This window comes from Penaeus japonicus, unplaced genomic scaffold (assembly GCF_977035675.1).
Source record: "Penaeus japonicus unplaced genomic scaffold, GWHDUDI00000001_assembly GWHDUDI00000010, whole genome shotgun sequence".
Taxonomy (NCBI): Eukaryota; Metazoa; Arthropoda; class Malacostraca; order Decapoda; family Penaeidae; genus Penaeus; species Penaeus japonicus.
This window is the reverse complement of record NW_028234412.1, coordinates 14,077,480-14,105,415: the sequence shown is the minus strand read 5'-3', so window position 1 is coordinate 14,105,415 and position 27,936 is coordinate 14,077,480. Positions and strand designations below refer to the sequence as shown.

Below are 27,936 nucleotides of genomic sequence, written 5' to 3'. Positions count from 1 at the left end.
TCAATGACTCACAGATGCAGCGAGGGCTGGTCCCATGCCTTTCACAGCTTGACTCAACTTGGCTTTGGCGGTCATGCACTCACGGTAGTCATGATGATTAGCACTGCCATAATGTTTAACAAGTCCTGTTTTGAAAAAAAGATCAATTATCATAACCTAATATGTCCTTTGACTTTATAAGATACATCCATTATCTTCCAAATAGACAATATACTAATGGCAAGAAGGTAGGTTTACATGTCAACAATAATATTACTAAACAAAGTCATTTAGCACAACTGCTAAAAATCATACTCTTTTGAAGGATATAACCGTTTAAGACAATCCAAAAGTAACACAGCAGAAAATACTTACGGTCAAGCAGCAGATGATAATGCTGAAGACGATGGAGGGGTTTCAAGATGAATGAAGTCAACGGCAAATAGCAGACTTTTTGCATCTCAAAATCTCGATAGATTTGCTCAAAGCGTCGGTTCTTACGGAAAGAAGCCTCCAGGCCTTCCAAGATTGAGTAGTGGCTCTTAAGATATTTGTCATACAACTAGGGAAAGAGACATGATGAGTTAATATAAACTTGGCTATTGCTGTACAATTGAGTTTATCTACAGATTCTAATATTACTTAAAGCTCTACTAGTGATATGATCAGTACTTTCCAACCATTGACTCCAGGATCATCACTATAAATTATCCTTTTTCTGTCTTATTCCATAGAAAGCTTCACTTATGTATGCAAATATACACTGCTTATACAAAAGGAAACAAGGGATTTTAATAGCGAGAATAAGACTTACTTCTAGCATATTCATGTTTTTCAGCATAATATCGCCCACTCTCTGAGATTCCAACTTGTTCGATCCACTTGCACGACCATCCCTAAAAGTAAGGATATTAATCACCAGAAATTAGTTCAAAACTTCAGAACTAGAAGAAGATATGCTTCCATAGTGCTTGGATATTCATCTGTTAAATAACAGGTAAAAAAAAAAAAAAAAAAAAAAAAAAAAAAAAAAAAAAAAAAAAAAAAAAAAAAAAAAAAATATATATATATATATATATATATATATATATATATATAAAATTAACCAATAAAGAGGAAATTACCATAATGCTAAACGTGTGTCCAGCTCCTTCAGAAACTGTGTATGGAACTCATAGATTGGGTCAATCAGCTGGAAGAGTTGGTTGAGGACATCTGTGGGCATCCCTTCCTCCTTTCCAACTTCTTCTCGTAACCACTGAAACAAAATGATTTTAAGTAGGAAGATAAAACAAAGAAACTCCAAACAAGTTAATTCCAATCTCACACTAGTCTGAGCTATGTACTCATTCTTGATTTGAGGAAGAGAAGCAACAACAAAAAATAAATGGACTTCAAAATACAAAAAATAACAAATAACAAAAAATTAAATGCTTCCATAGGATATCTGCAAGGGACATTACAATCCTACATAAAATAATGGCCCAATAAATCTCGGAAAGAAGTGCACATCCCAGATACAATACCAAGATTACAGACATCATACATGTAATATAATCACCAGTATAATTACTTTCAACACCATCAGCATTATAACAGATCCCATGGTTAAAAAAATTACAGTTGGTAACACTGTTAAATGGAATATTGCACTTACCATATTAATAACCTCTAGATCTTTTTTATAGGTTCTCTCAGTTGTTAAAATTTCTTTGGCTATGAAATAGGCCTTGTCACTAGGATACTTTCTTTTCCTTGATTCTCCTTCCATTTCCCCAACACGCGCAGCTGTAACTGACTTGTCATGCCCGTTAGGAATGGAGTCCACCCTAAGGAGGAAAAATGAGTGATAATCAAACTTACAGCAGAACACTTCCCACATACCATGATTAAAAAATAAATGAACAAATGGCTCTCTGCCATAAGTGAAAGAGGAAAATATAAAAAACCTTCAGTTACAATACACAAAAAGAAATATTTACAGCAGAAAACTCAACAATCAGAGTATAATCATAATTATCTCATTTGGATACAGTACTTGTTATTGACATAAAGCGACAGTACCTGTTATTGACATGATTAGACAAGGGTATATTTTCCTTCTGCGTGGACAAGGGTGAAGTCAATGGAGAGGCATTGATGGACGGTGAGCTGACGACTGGCTCATCGGGACTCAGCCCAATAGGGGAGGCAAGGCTGTGAGACGGCAGTGGTGGAGCTGCGTCATTGACCCTGGGCGGCGTCACTTCTGCCGGTGAGACGCCCGTTTGCACTTGTGTAGAATTGGTGACTGTTGAAGGAAAGATGTGTTAATCAATGGACAGGCAAGTTTGTTTGTTCACTTATAATAGACCTTAGAGCAAGTTTTATCATCTTTCTGGAAGTCAGCATTAGCAATTTTGGTTGTAAAATTGAACTGTTACCTACATCACTTGAAAAAGGTTTGATATAAATTAATGAATAACCTAATAATTATCAAATTGATATTTTTATAAGTATAATGGTAAAATGACTGTATACCAGTTAAAAGCAATGGTAACAAAAACATTATAAATATAAATGTATATATACATATACATACATACATATATATATATATATATATATATATATATATATATATATATATATATATATATATATATATATATATATATATATATATATACATGTGTATATATATATATATATATATATATATATATATATATATAAAATATATATATATACGTATATATATATATATATATATATATATATATATATATATATATATATATATATATATATATATATATATATATTATATATATATATATATATATATTATTTATATATAATATATATATTTGACAGCATGAATGTAAGATGAATCTAAAATATATTGATCTTGCTTGCAAAGCAAAAAAAATCATAAATGCAAATCCGTCTACTGAAATCCCTATAAACCAATACTATCGATATAAGCAAGACACCAAGGCTTGGCTTCATGCACTGTCCCTTAAAAACCATTTGTGTGTGTATATATACAATGTATTAGCACCAGTTCCTTTTTCATTCAGATTTTAACTTGACTGAAAAGTTCAACAGAAATATCAAATCAGTAAGGCATAATCACCAAAATGGAAATTTAATAACAATCTTGAAACCAAAAATAAACCTAAAATACTGTCTTTCTCACAAATTAACACCAAGAGAAGATACAAAAATTACAAAATAAAATGAAATACAATATACAGATGTCAAAATAACATAATAGCATGCATATATTCCAATCAGATATCGGCAAACTCATCAAAAATAATATTTTCCTGAATACAGAATGGGCAGTAAAGTAAAGTGACATAGCACAACTGGAAAAAAAATAAAAGTAGAATAGGGCAACAAAACAAATATCTTCTTCAGAATTTTGCAAACAAATTATAGTCCACAACATGGACACTTACGCTGACAGATGGAAAAGTTATCGTAACATCGAAACAAAACCTTTAGAACCAAAGAAAAATAAATCCTAATGATACAGTTGCTATAACAAAATAATAACTTCATTACACAGGCTAAAACACAATCACAAACAATTATGCTTTAATTTTTTCATTCAATAGAAAAAAAATAATAATAATAACAGGTGCTATCCATCCTTTATATGTGCCTGGATGATCTCACACAGCTACACACCATTTAAAAAAAAAACAGTATAGTATAATGCAAAAGTGAAATTTGAAAGAGATGACTAAGTTACTGGCTGCTGGTCCTTTATCAATCATAACATCTGACAGTAAAGATGCTTTCCATTAAAGGACACTGTGTGCATTTAACTTTAAGACTGATGTGAGCAAATGCACAGCTGAGTCTACTACATTACAGGTACAAAGAGTTGGAACCAACAAATAACTACTATGACCTATTAAAGTATTTCTTTGAAGCTTTACATAGGATAAAACAATCTAAGACACCCCAAAACAACATATCCAAAATTTTTGAAATTCATGCAGATAGTCAAATCAATTTCAATGAACTGTTCATCTCTTATTCTATCACTTCTCTCAAATTCTAAACTTATTGTTCTGTCCATATCACAATTATGTTTAATACTTTAACAGTATGAAAGAGAAGCCCTGATCTCAGAGCGGATGACTACCCTTATACTGTCCGTCCGAGGAGTGGCAATGCCTGTCTACTGCCAGACACACTCTAAAAAGCCAGCATTAGCACGTCTTAACTCTCCAACCAGCTGCAAGATTTTGGGTAGAGGAACAAGGGAAATAATTTTTAAACATTACGTGTATAATCTCAGGATCTCAATAAAGATTTATTCACATGCTAGTGAAGATAATCTTTACTGACAATCCATCCATGGTAACAGGGATATTTGAGGAAAGATATGTAGTTAAATTTTCTCAGTGCTAGTTGCCTTAATGATTTAATAAGCACAAATTTCAACAAACTAGGACAATGAGATATACAAGGGAGCATTACCCTATATGTAATGAATGAACATAAACAAACTTGAGTGAAACAAAGGTTGGAGAAGTAAAACAACAGCAGAACAGCAGTCACAATGGAACCATTTCAATTTTACAAATATATATTCATATATATAACCAGATCAACCACAATCTAGACTTCATTCTTCCCTATCATAATCCCTGCATCCCACTCTAGGACAGTCAGTATAGGAGTCTTCGTGTTTTGATGTTTAAACCTTCAAGGTGTATTTGGTGGCTTCTAGATCTACATTGTAAAACCTACAGGCAACATTCAACAGGATTTGGGGAAGGCATATCAAAACTTTGATTTTAAAATATGAAATCAAACACAGGTATTGAAATTACCTAAACAGCCCAAAGTGTTCATATTACAGCAAAACATAAAATACAAGAAGACAGTGGCAAAATTTTGTTTAAAAATTATTTCATCATCATTCATTGAGGAACACATTTCTTGTTGAAGGACTTGGGATGCCTTGATCATATAACATGCAATACTACATCTATCAAGTAGTAAACAAAATCAACAAATCTATAACAGGAATGAACCTATAATCAAATCAACTTCATTCTAGTTAAATACATAAATTGTGTATAGATGTTTCAGATGTTTGTATTTATGTAGATGTGTGTGTCAGATGGGTTGTGTGTGTACTTGTGCATAGGTGTGAGCGTGAGTTTGAGTGCATGCAGATGTGTGTGTCATTTTTGGGTGCTTGTATCCAAAAATGTATGTGTATTTATGTGAGTGCATATATGTATCTATGTCTGTATGTTTGTGTATGAAAATGAATACATAAACACACACACACAATAACTCATACCCAAAAACACATGGGCATGTACACGCTCTCACAAATACACTAACAAACAAACCTACCCACTCTCACACACACGCATAAACTCACTCATATATTCATTCTCTTTCATTCTCTCTCTCTCTCTCTCTCTCTCTCTCTCTCTCTCTCTCTCTCTCTCTCTCTCTCTCTCTCTCTCTCTCTCTCTCTCTCTCTCTCTCTCTCTCTCTCTCTCTCTCTCACTCACTCACTCACTCACTCACTCACTCACTCACTCACTCACTCACTCACTCACTCACTCACTCACTCACTCACTCACTTACTCACTTACTCACTTACTCACTTACTCACTTACTCACTTACTCACTTACTCACTTACTCACTTACTCACTTACTCACTTACTTACTTACTTACTTACTTACTTACTTACTTACTCACTCCCTCTCACACTCACTCATTCTCAGTCTTATTCTCACACTCACACACGTTCACACAGAAACCTCTACAGTAACAACAGTACCATCAAATCAAACAAATAATGAAGCACATTTTGAAGATGAGGAAACCAATTTTCAAAGAAGCTCAAGATGACCACAACATGTACTGGATGGCATGCAAGACGTGTTTTGTTATGCTATGTTTAAGCAGCACGACAGCAGGTAAGGCAGGCATTGCCACAACACTGGGACTTACCTCATCGGCGTCAGTGTCGTTAGCTATCATGGTCAAACACCAACTTTCTTTTTTTCTTTTCTTTTCTTTTTTTTTTCTAAGTATATTCTATTAAGTCAGTCTACTATTCCATGGATAAAGAAAAGTAACTCAATAGCTTATGAGGACAAGATCCCAATCAGGTGCCGAGGGGCAACACTGATCTTCTTCCCAAAATCTGAATTGAGATTTTTTCCAAATCCATCAATGGTGCGACAGAGTTGGAGTGCTTGGAACTGAGTTTGTTGTTCAATGACTTCAATTTATATGATTGGGAAAAACAATAATAGAAACATTATGAAGAAAAAAATAAAAATAAAAATGAAAAAGATAATGATAGAGATGATAATGGTGCTGATACCATAGAAGTGACAATGACACTCATAAAAAAGGAGCCTAGACACACAAGGCCTAAAATAAAATAAATGTTCATGAATTTCTTTGAAAAGATAAAAATATATATATGTGTGTAAAATGATAACATTATTACAAAACAAGGAACAAGTTATCAAATTTATATATGTATAAATTTGGAAATCTTGTTTCATAAATGAAACTCATGTAAAATGTTGCAAAAAACGTCAGTCAATTTCAAGTCTTATCCATAATAGTAGGATATAGCAAGATTTAACACGGCACAGGTAAGAAAAGTGTCCACTCCAACAGCCATCATGTCATTCTGCATATTAGTAGTGAGAGAACACAGTCTTGTAAAAGCACAACCCATTCCTGTGAATCATGCTGATGGGATCACAAGCGTGCACTAGTTGTGCCCAAGGATTAGTCAATTGGTGCAACTCTGTGAATGGGGTGGACTTGTTTTGAAAGTGCAACTACCTCAAACATATTCAGAGCAATTCTCTTTGACATTTTTAAGAAATAACCTCTTCAGTTACTAGATAGATTAACAATACCAATAACTTTGTTTGAAAGAAATAGACAAAATTCCATTTGTTTGAATAAATGCTGAACAATTTCATAGGTGAAACGGCTATCCCTAATATTTCCGGGAATCAAAATAGTTTTGAAAATATTTTTCGTTTTGGTAAATAGAATGAAGCAAATGAAAGAAAGATGTTATCATACACTTTCCATGAACACAAATTTAGTTTTTAAGAATAAAAATCATCTTAATGTTCTGACTATACAAGTGAGGACAAACTGCACACTGAATACCTGCAAATATGCTTTGCTAAAGAATGACAAACTGTTAAGAGACTACAGATGAAAATACTATCACAAACATGAAAAATTCATACGTTTATTAGTTTGTCAAGGAAACATTGTTAGAGGTATAAAATAAAACAGCAGTAGAAAAAGAAATGAATCCAGTAACACACTGCTTGGAGTTAATCATTCATCAATAAAAGATGTCTCTAAGCAAATATACTGTATTTGTTTTTTGCACTGAGGTTCGTCAAGTTTACAACAGACACCATCTTCATTACGCAAATCCTCAATTAGTTTCATAGTTTTCTTAATGAAAAGACACCTGTACCACAATTTCAGTACTAAACAAATACCATTTACATATTTACCATCATTATCAAAAAAGCATAAGGGATCACCACCACACAGTTAGCACAAGCTGATCTCTTACACTACACCAATACAGCAGTAATGAAGATCTACACAAAATTTTGGATAGTCTCTTCCATCAATAACAAACACTGTGAGCTGATATAAAGCTTTTCTTCCGATGAAAAATACTCTAGGATTAACCCGATCATTTATCGTCTTAATTTCTAAATAAACTGGAAACAAAGGGCCAACCAACAAAGAATAAAGGACATGATACACAAACATAATATACCAACACTGAAAAAGAACAGTGTTTACATAATTAGCATTCTCAATAAATAGTATACATGAGCAATGCTAATTTACATTCACCTTGTTTTCAAGAGAATCCAATTATCATATTTACATACTGTACATGATTCATAAAATTCATTAGGCAAACTTTTTTCAGCCTCGAAGACTGAAAATGTAACTCCTAATTGCTGTTGCCACATTTCATATCCAAATTGATGCCTACTTATAATGACTGCAAAATGGAAGAGAATTATGCATCATTTTGAATTTTCTTTACCTCCATTTCATTGTACTTAACAAAATATATGTTTTGTTACATAATGGAAGTAAACGTGTATCAAAATTTTAGGAAGTGCGCAAAGATTTACAAAATGGTTACATATCTCATGAACTCTAATTCCAGGTCTTATGGTTAAATATCTAATTCTTTATCATTAAAATTTATTACTTCAGATAAACCTTTTGCTTATAACAATATACTTTCTGTTTGTAACAATGATGAAATTTGGCAGAATGAAACTTTTTATAGCATAACATTCTAAAAATAAAACCTTATCATGAAAAGATATTCACATTAAACATCACTTTATTACATGTTAATAGGAATTTTTAGAGTACCTGGAAAAATACTAGCAAAATGCTACTTTATGACCAAGCCATTCATACTACTCACTGACAAAATAAATGAAAGGTAATCTTAAGTATGCTGTCTGTGAATAAAACACCTACTTTCTTTCTTACAATCAACAAATCAATTTTTAAATCATGTTCAGATTAACAAGGAATTAACTCAAGACATTGTATCACAAACAAGATTACTTATGAGTTGCTGTGAAAGCTTGTTGTTAACATTTGACAAAAAAAAAAAGTTAAAATTATCTTTCATTCAAATTGTTAAGTAAAAATAAATTTTTACAAGTGATATTTCTATCATAAGGATTTGTTTCTTTTGATGTTGAAGACTGTAACCCTCTGATATATATCCTTTGCAGTACTTATATGCCAATCCAAGACATGCCATGTCCCTAAAATGGCTGCTACTTCTTCATTTTACTTGTTTGAATTTTTTTTAATGAAATCAAGTGTTACAACACAGAAAATGGAACTATATAACTAGTAAATACAGAATTATCTCTACCATTTTAAATTCAAAACACAAATAGAGTACATAAGGTAACCATGTTGTCCTTACATTTCCTATTAATATTATAATAGTAATCATCCCTCTTCCATTATCATTAGCCAACAATATCAGCATTTCATATAAAATTTACATTATATACAGTGCCAATACAATCAAGTTATCCACAAACATGAAGAGTTTCAAGTAATCTTATCACACTGAAATCAACAGCATATGCTCTTTCGTCATTATGTCATAAAAGGTTGACGACTACAGTCAATTTCCGAATCATGAAAATCAATCAAATGTGACAAGGAGAAGAACTAGAAAAATCAAATCAGAAATTAAAAATCAAATCAGGTTTCGCCCTCCAAAATAAGAGTCATTCAATACAAAGCTTAAATTTTCCCCCTGTTCTTTGTGTGCATGATTATTCAGAGCCTTAAAAGTTGCATGGACTAAGCAAGCTACAAAATCATACTGTGTGACAAGTCAGAAATTAAAAAGACACATAAACAGGAGGCAATGCAATCAGGACAAGTCTAAAAAGAGAGGAAATAAATACGGAAAAAAGGGGGGCCACTAGTATTTGCACAGAATCATCCATAATCGACAACACACAGAGCATTCCTAGTAGTAGAGACTGAATAGAGAAATTTGTATGCAATAACAGCAACTAAATTTCTGACTCAAAACTACTTCCCCAAAGGGCATAGACATTAAACCACCTGTTCAATATGATAAATAGATTTGCTGGATCCCACCATTTTCTTTTGTTAATTTAATGTGCATAGGAACTAATATTTTTGAGTGAGTTTTAATACAGCGTACAGCTACCAAGCTTTTCAGTTTGCCTGCTAAACCACAAAAGAATATATCTATTTTTTTTTTTGTGAGATAACATACAGAGCAATCAAGATGGTTAATGTGCCAATGTTGCTAATGGTAAAGAAGAGAAATATGTATATTAGTAATTATTTCTACTTTTCAATTATACATGTAATTAGAATGTACAAACTCTCATTTCCTATCATTAACATATAATGTTCCTTTCTGTAAAAAAGTGAGTATTTGAAAATAAAAAAGCATCAGTATATATCCTCATGTTCATTTATGACTACTTTGGATAAAAGTCATCAATCAATACCGGCAAAATGATAACCAAAAAGAAAAAACAAAAATAAGTCTGCCTGATATATTGGTTACATGAAAGAGAGGTAGCTTGACAAACCACTATATCTTATTCAGGTTTTTACACCATGCTAAAAAGCTTGTAGGAACAATGAAAAGTTTTGAGCTGCTTAAATGAACTGCTTTACATATAGCCTATAAGCCTCAGATAATCCCAAATGCAAAGTTTTAAAAATCTAGTTCTTTAGCTTACACAAGAAAAAAATTCCTACATTACATTTTAGTTCTGATAAGATTATCAAACATTTAAATCTAAAGCTTGACAAACCAGTAACATTAATGCAAAAATTATATATCTGAAAAACATACAGACAATTATTACACCAATCTTCTGCTTTCACCATCTTAATCATCATATCAAAAGTGAAAAGATTTTTTTCCTTTCCAATAAATGTTGATGCAAAATGCTTATTATACTGCAAAAATTTAACTCTTTTACTACTAGCTCAAAACCTATCTCAATTTGAATATTATCAGCACCTGCTGTTTCAATAATTATTACATATAACTGAACAATTATTGGTTATATTGTTCTACATATGAATTTACTTCTTGCATGAAACATTGGACAATATCTTACAAACCTAAAGAACTAAAGAAAAAAAAAAAAGTTTTCTTACCAAAGCCCCTGTTCTTTTATGATAATCATATATCTAGTAATACTAATGATCTTACAAACACAAATTGGCCTTTGCCCTTTCTTAAAAAACAGGAACTTATTTTTAAACTAAAAATTGAGTGTAAACCATATCTCTTTGATTGTCTAATAAAATAATGATACTGACAGAACTCCATGCACCTATAGATTTTTTTGTTTTTTGCTTTTTTGCTTTATGCAGATGGTGATTATACGGATTCTGTATAGGAAAATATGTGACACCTGATGTGATCTGGCTTATCTAGATCAGAATTACTTTTTGCTAGAGATAAAGTGCTAATCCTTTATTTCTATTTTGTGCATGAAATACATGCTATAATTAAATTACATTATTAGCTTCACCTGCTAGATCTTTCATCCTATAAAAGTTAGCAATGGAAGCATACCTTACCTCACACTTATTAAATTAAAATTTGGCACATTTGAACACTGAACAGCAAGTCTCTGAACAGAAACTTGATATAAACACATTTCACCAAACATAAGCAATTGTGAATTATCATACATGATAAAGATATTGAAGAAATAAATTTGAAATATAAATACTTTCTTTTTAATTAAAGGTTAAGTAAGTGAGCACAGGTGCATGTCCGTGTATATTTGTGACTGTTTGTGCATATTCACATAAATAACAATCTTAATATGTTTATAATTATGGGTATATGTGTGTGTGCATGTATGTATGTCTGTGCATGTCCCTGCATATATAATCATGAATATGCATATGTATATGTGAGTATGCAAGTGCATGTGTATAAAGAAGAAAGTAATATGCTCATCCTAACATAGATCAAATTTATATACATACATACATACATACATACATACATACATACATACATACATACATACATATATATACATATATATATATATATATATATATATATATATATATATATATATATATATATATATATATATTTAAACATACATACATACATACTTATATACTTACATACATACATACATACATACATACATACTTACATACATACACACATACATACACACATATATACACACATATATACACACATACATACACACATATATACACACATTATATATATATATATATATGTATATATATCTATATCTATATCTATATATATTATATATATATATATATATATATATAATATATATATATATATATATTATATATATATATATATAATATATATATATATATATATATATAATATATATATATATATATATATATATATATTATATATATATATATATATATATAATATATATATATATATATATATATATATATATATATATATATATATATATATATATATATATAATATATATATATATTATATATATATATATATATATATTATATATATATATATATATATATATATATATATATATATATATATTATATATATATATATATATATATATATATAAATATATATATATATATATATATATATATATATATATATATATATATAATATATATATATATAATATATATTATATATATACATATATATATATTAATATATATATATATATATATATATATATATATATATATATAATATATATATATATATATATATATATATATATATATATATATATAATATATATATATATATATATATATATATATATATATATAATCTGAAGTCTTTCGGAAAATATCTTAAAAGATAATATTTTCATCATCTAACAATTCAAAGCCATGATATTTCAAAGATGGACACAGCATAGACTGATGTACAAGAGCCAATAGAATACAAAAAAACTCTGAACAATTAAGAGCACAGTTTATCTATAGATTTGATTAAAAGAAGAAAAAAAATATATAGACTGAACATTATCAATGACCTTTCACGATGCAAAAGTCAATGGCATTAAAAATGAAGTCAGAATAGCAGAATGTTCCTTATCAATCCAAGATCATTATCAGGCAATGGAGCATATGGAAACAACTTCGCAAACCAGTCTTAGCAAAGAGTCGTCCATTCGATGATGAACACTACAATGAAGACAGTGTAAAACTTTAGTTGCGTCAGTACTAGCTAACCTATTACAAATATCCTTAACAAAAAATATATGAAAATATAAGAACAAAATGTATGCAGTCTAGTGTTTCAATTTAATCACTGTAAAAGATAAATAAATAAATGCATCATAAACAATAAACAATGTGCAAAATTCCCCTTTCTAACATATCAATATTACAAGAAAAAATATGTTCTTCCATGGCTATCATTATATCCACAAAAGAGAGTTCTTACAAGTTTCAACCTGAAATAACATCTAATTTGGTTGTTTGCAACTCTAATCAATTAGCCAAAACCATCAATATTGTTATTTACGAGACTCTTTTATCTTCCATAGTTGTAATGATTTGGATGATTGATAAATATAACTCTAAAATGTTGCAACAGTTCTTACTGAAACGAGAAATTTCAGCATTCCAAAAGACTTTATCAAAATGCAAATCATCCTTCTAATAAGACTAACTTCATAATGCATTTTAATTAATAATCTGAGAACAAAAGATAAATGCAACTCTTCAAGAAATGGAATGCTTCACAAATATATTTCAACTCTAAAGTCTGACAAGTTTTTGCACTGAATTCAAGTAACACACACTACACTAGGAGTAATCTCTCTTTTGTGGTTTAAAACAGTTGAGTAGTAATTAATAACAATGAATAACTTCTGATTTTGTATGTCTTATTAAGGTCCATGATTCACTCTCATTGAAGTGTCTGCTTTCTAAGACAAGAAGACATTTCCAGACTGGACACTCAAATGAGTCTGAATCACTCTGAATCAAGAACAATATGGCCAGCTTTATCATTTACCGTCATTTATGTTTGAATTTCACATGGAAAAAAAATATAGACAGAATTCTATGAAAATGGAAGTATTACATGAATCACTACTTACTTATTCATATCTATGTCCTGTACTGTAATAGCTGTTGCCTTGGTAAATAGCTTTCTGTAAGGAAATCTTTAAATTGTGAAAGTACTGGTTTAAACATGAATATCCAGTACTATTAAATGTTCACCATATAAAGCTGAATGTAAATTAGATATAGCATTTATTTAGTTCTGCAATATGTTTGTGTTTGTTTAATCAATCATCATGCAACTGGGATTACACATCAGACCTCACAGTTCACAGTTACAACCCAAATACAAGCACTTGACATATATAGGATTTCTTTATATGTGTATATATAGTCTGGCATGGTTCAGCTTCCATCTTGTAGTGATTTCCCCTCTAATACTTAACATTTCATTTAAATGACCTAAGTTAATTATAAAGTCGTAAAGAAATAGAGATAGTTTCATTCTTGTGAAATTTATAAATATATCAATAACTTTTTCTTATAAATTATACATTTTAATGTTAATAGTTTTGAATAATTACTTTATCTCTAGTGTCCCAATATAAAAAATCATCAGAACTGTTTTACTTTAAGGGTGGATTTTTATTGAGAATATGCAACCCTCCTATTGTTATATAACTAAACACAGCCAAACTACTTTCAAAATTAAGGAAATATTTAATGTAATCTGTGCTTTGCAACCAGCCATCTTCTGTCAAGAGAACAAAGAAAATGCAATGATCAGCTAATAAAGCTAAATGTACTATGAATGAGCTAAAGACATATCAATTTCAAAGACTAAAAATGGCTGATCAAACACACTGACTGTATACTCCTCACAAACAACATTGGCACACTGTCTGACCTCTCCAACTTTGACGACAACTGATACTGAACACCGTAGAAGGCGGCTAAAGCTATTACTCTAATTGCATAAATATAATCTGTAAATAAGTGTGGGGGAAAAAAATAAAGAGAAAAAATCTGCACTATTGACATGCAACACCACATTTACCAAAAGATATCTGAGGGCGCTTGAACAAAAGATAAAATACTACTACTCCATCAACAGCCTCGCACTGCAAAAAAAATCAAATTAGTATGCAAATCAGTATGCTAATAAGTGCAAATGGTAAGACAAGACAAAGAGAGGTTCTAAAACTTTAAAACATGAATAGGCAAACATTTAGGGAAGGTTTAAGTAATGAGGCTTTTAGTTGTGGATAATGTGTCATTCATAATCAACAAAGAGATTACACGACATGACATAATCATCCACTTTCTCATTTAGCACAGCTTCAGACCAGTAAAGGCAACAACTTATCTATAGAATCCCAGGTACTAGCCATGACTGTTTACAATACAAATATATTTGATTATCATTACAAACTGATTTTCATCTAAACACAGTGCTTATACAACTGCACTATAACTACAATATGATACTAAACTCTGAATCATGACACTATGCTGTACATACCGTACTAGTTTTGGCACCAACATAAGTGCTTGCCATGAACTAACTTATCAGAAGGGTTGTTTGATAAAGTGGTTCAGCAGTTTCTGAGGAAGTTTGACTAAGTCTCATTTTCCTCCAGCTCTCTTGCATTTAACGAGCCATATGAAAACTTCCTTGTACTAGTGAACTACCCTATGTGGCAAGTACTATAATAATAGGTTAGATGATGAGTGACAAAAGGATAGCCAATGTACCACAAAGTTGCATCTCTTGTCTTGCTTGCTCTTGCTTGTCTTACCATAGAGCACAGAGTTAGGGTGGGCCAAACCTATTGCACAAGTGAACAGGCACTCCATTTATGTACCGGCACCTACGATCACCCAGCAAGGCTGCAAAATAACAACCAAAGAGAGGTCAGACACTGCATCCATCAGTCAGTCCTCAGTCAAATGTGCCGACATCCAGTCAATTCACTTCAAACTACAAGAGAAAATTCAAAGATCCCATGCCAAAATTCCTTGAGTATACCTCGCAATGAAGACTTTACCACGGGAATAGAAATCATGGTGCAAGAGCAGTCATCAGTGCCAAGATTTGGGGCTTCCTGCTTACAACCATTCTTGCAGCTATTTTCCCATGAGAACTAAACATTAATGTATTTAATTTGGCATAGTTAGGGTGCTGGTGTCTTAAAAGCTACTCAGTCTAGACCCCATACTATTTGTTTTTTGTTTTCATTTAAAGGAATTCTCAAGGTGTTTAACTATGTGTGAAAATCTACTATAACCCTTGAATTAGTTTTGCAAAGCCAATATCTAAAATTTAGTCTTTGCATGTTACTATGAATTACCTCATACACACAGGCAACCTTTTATCTTTTTAAGATACTGCAGAAATCATGTGCATCAGCTGTGAGTATAAATAATCAACACAAATTGTAGGAAAATTAATATCTTATGCAAGAAAGAAACTAGCAAATATTGGACTTACTGTTGCATAGCAGTAATTAACATGTATTGGAATTTTAAAGAAGAGTCACTGGTATAAAAAGCAGTATTGGCTTTGAAATTGATGGTAAACTTAAACATTCATATGTACAGAACTACATCCATTAGCCTTTTGAGCAGTGATGATATATTACAGGTGCAACAACTAACACAATGATAAAAACATGACCCATCAGTCATATATGTGGAATTATTCATGGTTTATCATTCAGGTTATATGATTCATTTCTTAGTCCATCCATGTAATTTTCCTCCAGCCTGGCTGTATTGTTTTTTTTCATTTAGAATACATTCTACCTGCTCCCTTAGATTTATTCTCTAAAGCCAAAAAGACTCGACATCAAGCATATTTTTCTTGAATAAACTTCCAATGAGAATATGAATAAATAAGACATCTGCATTTCAACACAGCTGCAACAGTGGTTTTCAAACTCAACTTTGACATTTTTTTCTAAGTAAAATAAATCATTATTTTTAATACAGTGCATACAAATAATAATATTGACATTTCCAAACACAATTACTATACAAAGAAATTCTTTTCCACAAATATTATCATCATCCACATCCATAAAGATGAAATCATCTACTGCTCAAATGGATAAAATGCTCATAACACTCAGAAGTTTGTTAGCTTCCATTCTTTGCTTATAATTCATTCATTGTATGAAATGCATATATCAATAACATGGTAATTTCTTCTAAAACAACAGTACCTAAGATGCTGATGAAAATGACTACTTACTTATGAGAGCCCTTAATGACCTTGGAATTGATCTCTATAATTAGTCATACGACTGGATGGAGAAAGTTGGCTAATCATCAACAACTTATGCTCATCAAACCATATTCTTAAAATATAGCATTTTGCTTGGCTCAATCTGCCCTTTGTTATTCCATATATACAATCTGAACTTTACAATGCTGTTTTGGCACTTAAGGGATGTTTCAATCTTTGATTAGAATCAAGACAAACTACTTTTAAACTATGTATAGCAGAATAATTTCTGCACAAACAGTTCTCATGTAACTATCACCACCTTCTGAGTTTGCTTTTTTTCTTTCTTTATCTTTTTTCACTTTTTTCTGCTCTTGGATTATCTGCTTATTTTGCAACTGTCATGTACTCTTAAATAATTTTCTGATAATGATGAACCTAAATTATACCTGTTAAACCATCTCTTCAGATATTACAAAAGTTTGTTTCTCGTATATTAGGTGTCTGGAAGCAAGTTTTCATGCTTATATTACCTTAGTATTTGAATGTCCATGATGACATGCTTTCTGTATATTATATAACAACAGTCACAATCCTATGTAAATAAAATGTTGACATAAATGACAATTTACCAAAGTAATGCAACATAACTGTCACACTGCTATTAGCTGAGGAAACAATACTATTCATACAAAAAATAATAATAATAACAATACAAAATATTACAAAGTGATAAAAAATCATAACCATGATAAAAATGTGAAGCTGCACTGCTGAATCTGAATATAAAGCATGGTCTTACCAAATTAGCTATCTTTAAACATACTAGTGGCATCATATTCCTTCAAAACCATATGAAGATATTACCCATCACCATTAAATAAAACTCATCTTCACGGCACCTGCTCCACCTTTGTAATGTGACGTCGTTGTGCATGTGGGGCTATAAGTTTCCTATACTAAATTAAAGCTTAAAAATTCATAGGTAACAATCTTCCATTGAGCTTCATTTGACACACAGCATTCCTACTTCCTACTTCCTTGGATCCAAATTCAGATAAGTTTAACAGGAAACAGTAGAACAGCAACCAACATCAAAACTGCTAAAAAGAGAGTCTTGCACGACTTACAATATATTGCTCGTGAACACCAATATGATATGATAATTCAGACGCTAACTTATCTGAGAGTAAATAATAACTCTCTAACACCACACAATACTTGACGGGGTTTAAATTTCCTGAATAATGCACCAAATGGAAAATGTAAGATTAATATATCCTTAAATCTATGGTTATGCAAGTAAGCAAAAAGAAAACCTTTTGTGCAGGTGTTTCCAAACGATGGTAAGGTGTCGATAGAAAGTTTTTAAGTGTTAAGTGAGCAAAGGAAGGGACTGTGACATATTAATAGACAGTAACAACACATATTCTGAGATACTCCTGTAACAAATTTATGATCTATAAAAAGAAAGGAAAATATCATACTAAAAACTATTCCATTCTCCAGTATCACTTTGAGCAGCTAGACCCAGTGTTGAAAGGTTTTCCCTACTCTCATGGAGATGTCCCCCCCGCACTTCAAATTCTATAGCTACACGGTGTCTCGCATCGGTGGCCTGGCCTCCCTCTGGCTTGCCCATAGGAATATCTCTAACAATAGGTGTAGGGGGAGTTAGAGGAGGACTTGGACTTCTAGACAAGGAGGGAGGTCTCATGAAAGGTCTGGGGGGCGGAGGTGGAGGAGGAGGAGAGGGCGTTGATAGCTCTCTCCTTAAGCGTGTGGGGGTTTTAGGTTTTGTAGCAGCAGGCTTATCTTTTGCTCCTGAGGTCCCAGGCTCCATCTCCAGTTCTTCTACTGACTGTACATCCTCCAACAACTCAAGATTGTCCTCAGGTTCCTGTAATGTGTGGTTTTCCTCAGAGGCCGATTCTGATTCTGATACCTCATGGATACCCTCAAATTTCACTGGAATATTATCGTATATTCCCTCACTACTTAAGTTTACTCGTTGATTGATTTCCATATAGTACGTTTCTATGTGACTTAGTTCAGTATGAGGATTCTCAAGAAAGGCAGAACTAGGAGGTGAAGGGAACTCATCACTCTCATCCCCTGGCACAAATTCTGGTAAATCTCTGAGAAAAAATTTTGCTGCATACTCTTGAACTGGTTCCTGCTCCTCTGCATTCAAACTCACTCTTCTGTCACTTTGATTGTCATCACTGGTTGAATTTGAATAATCAGATGGCAATTCCCCTTGTTGTTCTTCTGAGGGGATAGAAGGCTGCTTTTCTTCTGTGGGAGTTGAAATCTTGCTATCTGTGTGTTCTGGCTCAGGCTCTGGCTCGGGTATACCAATGTGGTCTTGCTCATGCTCCTGTTCTGAGGTTGTGCTGCGTTCACTTATGCGAGACAATGTTCGTGAAGGGAAAGCATATCCCATGTCTATCTGCCTTGCAAATGGCTGATAATATTCTGGTTCCTGGTAATCATCATGGTATTCGTCAGGTTCTGAAACAAGATCAGGGGACTGAGGGGATTGGTCACTCATCTGAGCATGATCATCGTCGTCATCATCATCAAAGAAGTCTTCATCAAGGTCTTCTGATCCTCCTACTGCTCCCATAGTCTCATCTATGCTTGGTCTATCTATGAGTTTGCCTTTTTCTCGTTCAACATGCTTTTCTATTTCTACTTCGCCTTCTGTTTCTTCTGACTGGACACTTTCTTCCTTATGCATTACTTTCTCTACTGTAAATACATCTTCATCATCATCTTCATCATCCTCTTCATTGTCGTCATCATCATCATCATCATCATCATCATCGTCATCATCTTCATCATCATCATCTTCTTTATCTTCATCCTCTTCCATTACAATTTCAGCAACTGCTGGATGTTCAGCATGGCCCTCGACAATTTCTACCACACGAGCACCAGATATTGATGTAAAAGGCTCTGGCACTTCATCAGGAGGTATAAGTGCTTCTGTTAGCTCATCCATGTTAATCAAGGAATCATCAAGAATAATACCATCAAAAAAATTTGTCTTTCGCTCTGCATCTGATATAGTAGGACTCTTCTCAGATACTGATGCAAGAGTTGATGAAGATGTATCCGGTTCAAGTGATTCCGACTCCCGCTCTGGTTCAAATTCAAACACTGGAGCATCAAAAAAGGGTGATCTCTGACCAGGTTCAATGGATATTGATGTTCTTCTTCCAATATCAGATAGTGATGGTCTTCTCTCTGATGAAACAGAACCTCTTCTATCTGAGGACACTGAACTTCGACGGTCTGAACAGACTGAGCTTCGTCTTTCTGAAGATGAAGAGGACTTCCTCTCTCTCATTTCCCGGTCCATATCATATGGCGATCTTCGGCCCAGATCCTGAATGGATGACCTCCTCTCTCTATCTAAAAAGGGAGAACGACGTTCAGAGTCATGTAGTGATGACCTACGTTCTCTGTCAGGAAGAGGAGAAATATTTCCATAATCTTGAATTGATGGTCTACGTTCTCCAGTTGGATATGGTGACTTTCGTCCAATGTCATGCGCAGACATTCTTCGTTCACCAGTAATAGATGATCTCCTATCTAGAATTGATTCATCTATTTCTTCTATGCTCATCTGGCTGTCTTTTGAACCTAACTTATTTAGTCTTTCATCAGGCAATCGGAATCTTTCAATGACTGTTCTCTCTGAAGCATCACTTTCATCAATCTTCCTTTCTCGAGAAGTGTCAGTTAGGTCCATTTCTCCACTGGAAGGAGATTCTTCCTTCACTTCTGGTGGAGGTGGTAAAATTTCAAAATCGAAGATATGAGGTTCTCCCTTTTCTTCAATAACAACAATAATCTGATCTTCATGTTCAGACTCTAATTCCAACTCTTGTAGCTCTTCTTGTTCATCTTCTTCCTCATCGCTACTTCCTCTCACACGAGTTATGAGGTCCATGTCTGGGGGTGGTGGTAAAAACTGTACCTGTTCTTGAGAAGGGGTCAAGTCATCATCTTCTTCTTCTTCTTCCCTCACTTGTTCTGGAGGATGTGATATTGTATGAGGAATCTCTAAAGGTGAGCAAATATCACTGTCTGTATTTCCCCCAGAATCACTTCCTCGTCCAGCTCCATACATGTGGTAGACTGACTTTTTATGAAGAGTTGAAAAATCCATGGATCTTGGTCTTTGCTGAGAGGAGTATGAAGTGATACTTGGAGGGCTGGTTGAAGTACTTCGCCTGTGCTGAAGGAACTTACCGTGCTGAAGGTCCATTGGTCTTGGGGTAGTTGATGACCGCGTGTGGGAAGAAAGAGATGATCCACCATCACTTTCACAAGAACTCATCTTGTGCAAGCTCTCTTGGGATGATCCATAATCTACATAGTGTCCCATCTCCTTCGCTGCCCTCAAGCTGGCAGATAATCGTGGAGTCACAGTTAAGGTGCTCAAGCTTGTTGAGGCATCACCCAGGTCGCGAAGGCTCTCGTGTGAATCCCTCCCTACTCTGGAGCGGCCACTGGAGTGCGATCTTAGACTGATGCTCTCTGGAAGGCTCTCCTGACGTTCTAAACCTCCATGACGTGGATGAGTCATCTGTCCAAAAACTGATGCACTATCTGTGATGGTGATGGTTCCCAAGTGCCGTGTTGTTAGCATGTAACCCTTCTCACTGGTTATTTCACATACACTGTTCTCATGGAACTCTGGGCTTCCAGGGCTTGCAAGATCTTCCTCGTCAGTCTGGGACGGCCGCGAGTCGAGAGGTAATTCCAGAGTTATTCTGGAACTAGCTCGACTTCCAGCTAAACTTCGTGACAAGTTCCCAGTCTGACTGCTGCTACGTGTTCTTGGAAGACTACCAGTGTAGCCATTTGTGTGGGTTTTGGGTGTATTACTACCATGGCTACGAGGCAGACTGCCCGTGTAGCTACTTGCCCTCCCCCTACCATCATCCCCTTTAACCCCTGACCAATCTATCCCTTCTCCTAGATCATCCTCATTATTGATCAGTAATTTTGACCCAGACCTGCTTGGACATCTGAGGCTAGATTGTGATCCTCCCCACTTCCCTCCCTCCCTTTCAATAAGTTCATAGGAATCATGTGACAAATTATCCCCACTATCATCACCTTGTTCTTGATAAAGTCGGTTATCAATATAGCTATAATCTTTTATTGATCCCTCCATGAGAGCAGGGTTAGAGTTGAGTTGTTGGCGTGAGGACATAGTAGAGTTAGTGTCGATTGAGGGCGCCCTTTGGTAGTGGCGATGCTGACCTGGATGGTGGGAGTACTCGGGGTCATGACCTCGCTGTGGACTAGAGGTCACTGAGGTCTCCGGTGAGAGGGTGTCCTGCCTTGAGGGTGTCACACTGGGGGTCTCCAGGTCGCGTGTGTCGAAGTCATGGAGGTCAGCAGTCTCAGTCTGGGTAGGTGACCCCGGCGACTGTGGGTCACCTGTAGAAGCCAGGGTCATGGAGCCACACGATAAAGATACAGGTGTGCCAACTGTAAAATATGAGTCAGTTAGTATGAAACCAACACCAATAATGGACTGTATAGTTCTTCACAGTTCATCATGCAAAACACCTTATAGAGATGTTAATAGGAAGGAAAAAGTAATACATCTAAATGTTAAACACAATTAAAAACAATTCAAATAATAACAGCCATATTTGTTCTTCAAAGTTTTTAATTCCTACACATCACAGACTGTCAAACAAGTTGCTGGGATGATTCTTCCTTTATGTAAGTACTAGACAGTCAAGTACATCATGAAATATAGGTCTACTAATATGTTTAGTGGTTTATTACTAAAAATGTACAAACATTTTCATTAACCCATTCGCGCCTGATGACGTGCTGACACATTTCGTGGTTTTTGTGTCAAACGCCGGCAACAAGATATTTGGTCAAGGCCAGGGTTCAAGGTAAACAAGCAGAGAGCGCAGGCTCGCGGCTAATGCACCCGAGAATCCCAAGGCGTTAGGCTTATGCGTTCTAAAACCCCGCCATTCTGACCATTCAGAGCCGGAATCGCCCCGGCGTGAATGGGTTAAGAAAACTTGCTCAAAAAGGAAAATATGTCTTCTCTTACTGGAAAGAGTATAATTACTTTAAACATTAGGTCTGAATAACTGACAGCTATGCAAAAGTACTGAACATTAATCCAGTAAAAAGAAACATTAATGTAACTTTAAAAAAATAATAACATTTGTGAAAAATTACCATCAGTTAATTGATATACATAAATAAAATTTAGAATAATCACACAAACAGTAGGTGCAAAGTAAATAACTTCATCAGTATAACTTTTGTAATAGTTTATAAATCTAGTGCTTACATATAATAATTGTGAATGATAATATGGAGTGTGCATTCAAGTCCAGGATATCTAATAAATACTGCATAATTTTCTTTAACCCTTCTTTATCTAATGTAATGGAGGAAAGTAGACTGTAATGCATTATCATATACTTTAACAACCAAAATGGCAAACACTTGTTTTACTCTGAGACTTGCTGTTTAGAAATAACTGTCAGACTCCACAAAGGGTTAGAGAAAACAATTTTTGGAATAGTGAAAAGATCTGGAAAGACTCCTGAAACATATATAAATGTCAAAAATGTTTTAAAAGCAGTTACTTGGTTTTAAACTGAAAGATATGGATTATGTAGAAATACACATGCCAACAAACACAAGTACATATATGCACACTCACTTCCAAGTTCTAAAAATGTCTTTCTGCCAAAATATACTCGAGTATCTCATACAATTTATACAATACAATTTACGACATAAGAAGAAAGCGACCATCAAAGATGAAGATAATAGTACTCAGCCCATAGTTTTATTGTTTTGACAAAGAATAATGAGCCAAGAAGAAATAGGACTCTAATGATCCCATTAATCCATTCGCGCCGGATGACGTGCTATCACGTTGTGGGAATATTTCGCTTGGGTCAGATAACGTCATGTTATGATCTCTTCTTCTAAATACATATTCACTGCTGTTCCATTTGTATACACACATTGTCCTTGACTTGGCAAAAAACTCAAAATACATTAAAAATGCCTCTCAGTATCCCATAGAATCTGGCGGGTGAAAAGCGCTCCTCAAGGCGCAACACATGGAGACTGCGTGCACTTGCTATCTTCACAGCGGGAGCAGCATTAGGCAAATAATCAGCCCAGCGCGAATGGGTTAAGGAAAGTGCCCTAAATACAAATTAGCAATGTTGGTATGAAAAAATGCACTGTGAATGACCATGGACTGAGTGTAATGTTCACATAACACACAATGTTTAAATTAGTACTTATGAGGAATGTGATGCAGTAGACATCACATGGAGGAGGAGGAGGAGGAGGAGGAGGAGTAGGAAGAGGAGGAGGAGGAGAAAGTGGAAGAGATGAAAATTGAGAAGGAGGAACAAGAAGAGAAAGAGGAAAAAGAGGAGGATGTTGACAAGGAGGGAAAGAAAAAAATTGGTAGAGAAATAAGCAGAAGGAACAGGAGACAGATTTTGGAAGGTAATAGCAGAAATACACTTCAAAATTAAACTAATCTACAGTCTATCGACTTACCACATTGATTGTCTCCAAGTGGAAGAAGGGGCTGTGCTGAGATACTCATACCTACATTGCTCACGCTCGTATGTACTGAGGGAGAGTGTCGAAATGACTGAGACCTGATAAGAAAGAAAAAAAGGTTTTGCTTTATTTCAATTTTTTCTTTTCAAAGTAACATCTGTAAAAAAAAAAAAAAGTAATATTGCAAAATACATTTCAAAATGGCAGAGTAAACAAAGCGATAATTGATTAACCCATAAACTGCACAATAGGGTTCCAAGCGGTCATACCCGTGGTGTGCAATTATTGGCATAAAAAAAAGCTCTCAAAATTTTTTTTTACTGTTATAAAATGAAAGATTGCATGGAAAAAAAATAAGAAAAGATAGAAATGTATGCATTTTCATGTTAAGGCATGTACATATGTGTGCATGCAAGCATACACACATACCTATAAAAGAGAAAAATGTGGCTGAGCAGATAATTACCTTTGAAATGGTGCTCTCTTTACATAATTATCTCTGACAAACTCCTGAACCTGTTTTTGAGTTCTGCCGCTGTATCTGTTGATGAAAAGAAGTTTTCAATGAGCCCGTATTTGGATATATCAACCCCTTAACCCGTTACTGATAAAACCGTTTTGGCTCCAATTGGTCTAAACACTGGGATATTTCAAATGCATAAGCCTATTGCCTCAATCTATACAGTCGCTCTGGCCGTGGCCAACCGCTGCAAATCTGATTACTTGTTGTGCTATCCATACGAAAAGCCATGACAAAATATCTCATCCCTGGTGGTAAGTACTACCACCACTTGATGTGATATCTTGTCACCTGGTGTTACTGGGTTACCGACAGCTGATGTGACATTCCCTTCATGGCTTGGCTGGTCTTCCAGCTAGTGACATGAACACTACATCATGGGCTTTGTGTGGCCATCTTATTGGGTGATTGGGTGTGTAGAGGCTGGCCACCACCTCAGCTGATGAATAGCCAGTGTCATTATGCCTGTACATTTCAAAATACCCTGGCATAATGTCCAGGCAGAGCCAAAACTGCCCCATCGTTACAAGGTTAATAAAAAAAAAAGGAGAACAATCCCTACAGACAATAGCAACAATTTCCATAAATAAGATAGATAATAGATTATGTCCAAATAAAGCATTTTCTTTTTCACTGTTTTTAGTGAACATATACAAAATTCAAACATAGTTGAACATTGTCTACATGTAAAAAAATGTTAAATCATTTGACGTAGTGTACACATGGAAAATCCATAACAATATTTAAGACTAACGAACTAACCTAAAGGAAGATCCTCGTGAAAGCACTCTGGTCTTTTGACGCGGCACTTTCTTAACTTGTGAACATCGGAAGAAACCATGGTGCTCCACACACTTCTTCCAGAAATTCTTGCACTCGTTTCGCCCATCAAAGAAAAATTCCACAATGTCCTTGTAATAGCCCTGTAATAATTTAAATAGCATTAAATCAATCCCTAAAGTTAAATGTCACAGAACCTATAATATGCCTAACATAATATATAAAAAATAATGACATTATTTCTTTAAGGTGATTCCTTTTTCTAAAGATAAATTCTTAGTACTGATGAGGCAATAAAATAGTATTTTGTGAATTAGACAAATTAAATAACATTATAAAACTTTAACTTGCTTATATACTATTGATATTTAGTGAGAGTGAAGAGTTATTAATGCCAATATCAATTTCCAGAAGATATTATATTAGTACTATTCATTTATATTTCATAAAGTTAGCATAGGCCCAAACAACCTTAAGTTATATATAGTTAAAGTAAATGCAAAATTCAATAAATAGGGAGAGTTGCACAGATTTATATCAATGTATTCATTACAAGCAAAAGAGATTTGACCATTACCTAATACAATCTCAATCAAAAGTTCTACCTAAATCTTGAACAGACTGTTTTTCATCTATTGCCAAACCTGTTTTATCCTCTACGGCAATTATACTATGCGGGCATCTAATGAGTACTTAATCCCTACTCTAGAAAGCACATCGTATTAGTGCTGGAACTTCTCAATGCAGAAGCTGTAATGCCTTTCTCACATAAGGACTGTCTTTATTTTAAACTGTCATTCCAAAATCCAGGAGCTTTTTTATTTGGTCTTTTATTTTTTGGGGGAACAAGAAATTATCTCCTTTGCTTCAGTTATCTCCCATCAGCATAATGGTAACTTTTAAATCCTTCATTGATAAAGGTATGAGTACCATTTCCACTTATTCTACCATAACTAATTTCCTGGACAAAAAATATAGTCACAAAAAATAGTTTAGAGAGCATCAAGTAAATACGCAATTCAGAAATTCATTTCTATAGCAACATAATATCTTCAGTATCTTTAAACATGGCTGATAAGAAATTTATGTAAATATTTGTGTCTAGTGCCACTTTTATCTCAATTGAGAATTTGACTTACAGTAAAATCTCTTTTTCCAAATCTATTACTGAAAGAATATCTATTATTGGTATTTTCAAATCTTCATGAGCTGGATAAAAAAAAATCAGCATTCTGTAGAAGATATACTGGGATCAATATGCTAATAAAAAAAATATATTAATCTAAACACACCATTCTTCATAAAAAGCAAAGCATAGAAAACTTTCATATCAGTTTTGAATGCTATATGGGATAGTCCATATTAAAGCTGCTAACACATTACATGCATTTCAGTACATGAACTCTATCCTTATGGGTCAAGCACTTACTCCTTGTGTGAAATCTGGCTTACTGGATGATAAACAAAAACACTCTTATAACTGTATATACATGCCAGCACCTCATTGCATCCTTTAGAGTCAAACTTCATGTAAGAGCAGTAGCTTAACATCTAAACTGTTATGAATTTCCTGACATGTTCTGAGTTCAATGTAAAACCACATAAAAACTATTATAGCAACTCAGTTTAAAACCAGGAGGACATGTATGTTTTTCAGCGCACAAAAAATTATATAAAATAAAACAGTGAAAGTAATATAGCAAGAAGAGAGAACAGCACACAGAGATAGACAAAATTAATCCTTTGTTACTGAGAAATACAAATTGACTCTTAAATATGGGTATAGTGCACACATGGTAACAAGGACAAGGTGTCTTAAATGATGGAAAGGTTATATGAAAAACATGTAAGCAAATCAGAATCAAGTGCAGATGTAAAAATAAAATATATATATATATATATCAAAATCAAAACACATTTAACAATACAAGAAAAGATAATAACCATTTTAAGATTTGCAACCAAGATGGGCTCCAGAAACACAAGTCATGAAACATATGATAAAACATTGGGAGATTTTAATGCACAATTTGGATCTGTACAGTAGGTTATTTGGGATCACATGTAGGGAGGCTTAGGAGCACAAATGTGAGGAAATAATCAAAGGGAATATTATTTCTGAGGATTAACACACCTCGGGCCAACGTCCTCCATACGGCAGCTTTGTGAGAGAGAGACAATCCTTACATTCATATATCTAATATCCT

General features: G+C 33.7%; 1 protein-coding gene across 7 annotated transcripts in view; it reads right to left on the bottom strand.

Annotated features, from left to right (window-relative positions):
• Cdep (Chondrocyte-derived ezrin-like domain containing protein) overlaps positions 1-27,936 on the bottom strand; it is a 310,534-nt gene that overhangs the window by 5,943 nt on the left and 276,655 nt on the right. For 5 of the 7 annotated variants that reach the window (XM_086540791.1, XM_086540789.1, XM_086540793.1 and 2 more), the window contains 10 exons: positions 25,712-25,872; positions 24,896-24,970; positions 24,424-24,527; positions 22,117-22,347; positions 2,044-2,269; positions 1,637-1,808; positions 1,104-1,237; positions 794-875; positions 355-541; positions 13-125 (listed from right to left, as the gene is read on the bottom strand). In XM_086540791.1, the coding sequence (XP_086396917.1) occupies positions 13-125; positions 355-541; positions 794-875; positions 1,104-1,237; positions 1,637-1,808; positions 2,044-2,269; positions 22,117-22,347; positions 24,424-24,527; positions 24,896-24,970; positions 25,712-25,872 (1,485 nt within the window). The remainder of the gene's footprint in view (positions 1-12; positions 126-354; positions 542-793; positions 876-1,103; positions 1,238-1,636; positions 1,809-2,043; positions 2,270-22,116; positions 22,348-24,423; positions 24,528-24,895; positions 24,971-25,711; positions 25,873-27,936) is intronic. The other 2 variants (XM_086540794.1, XM_086540795.1) reach the window with 2 other exon arrangements.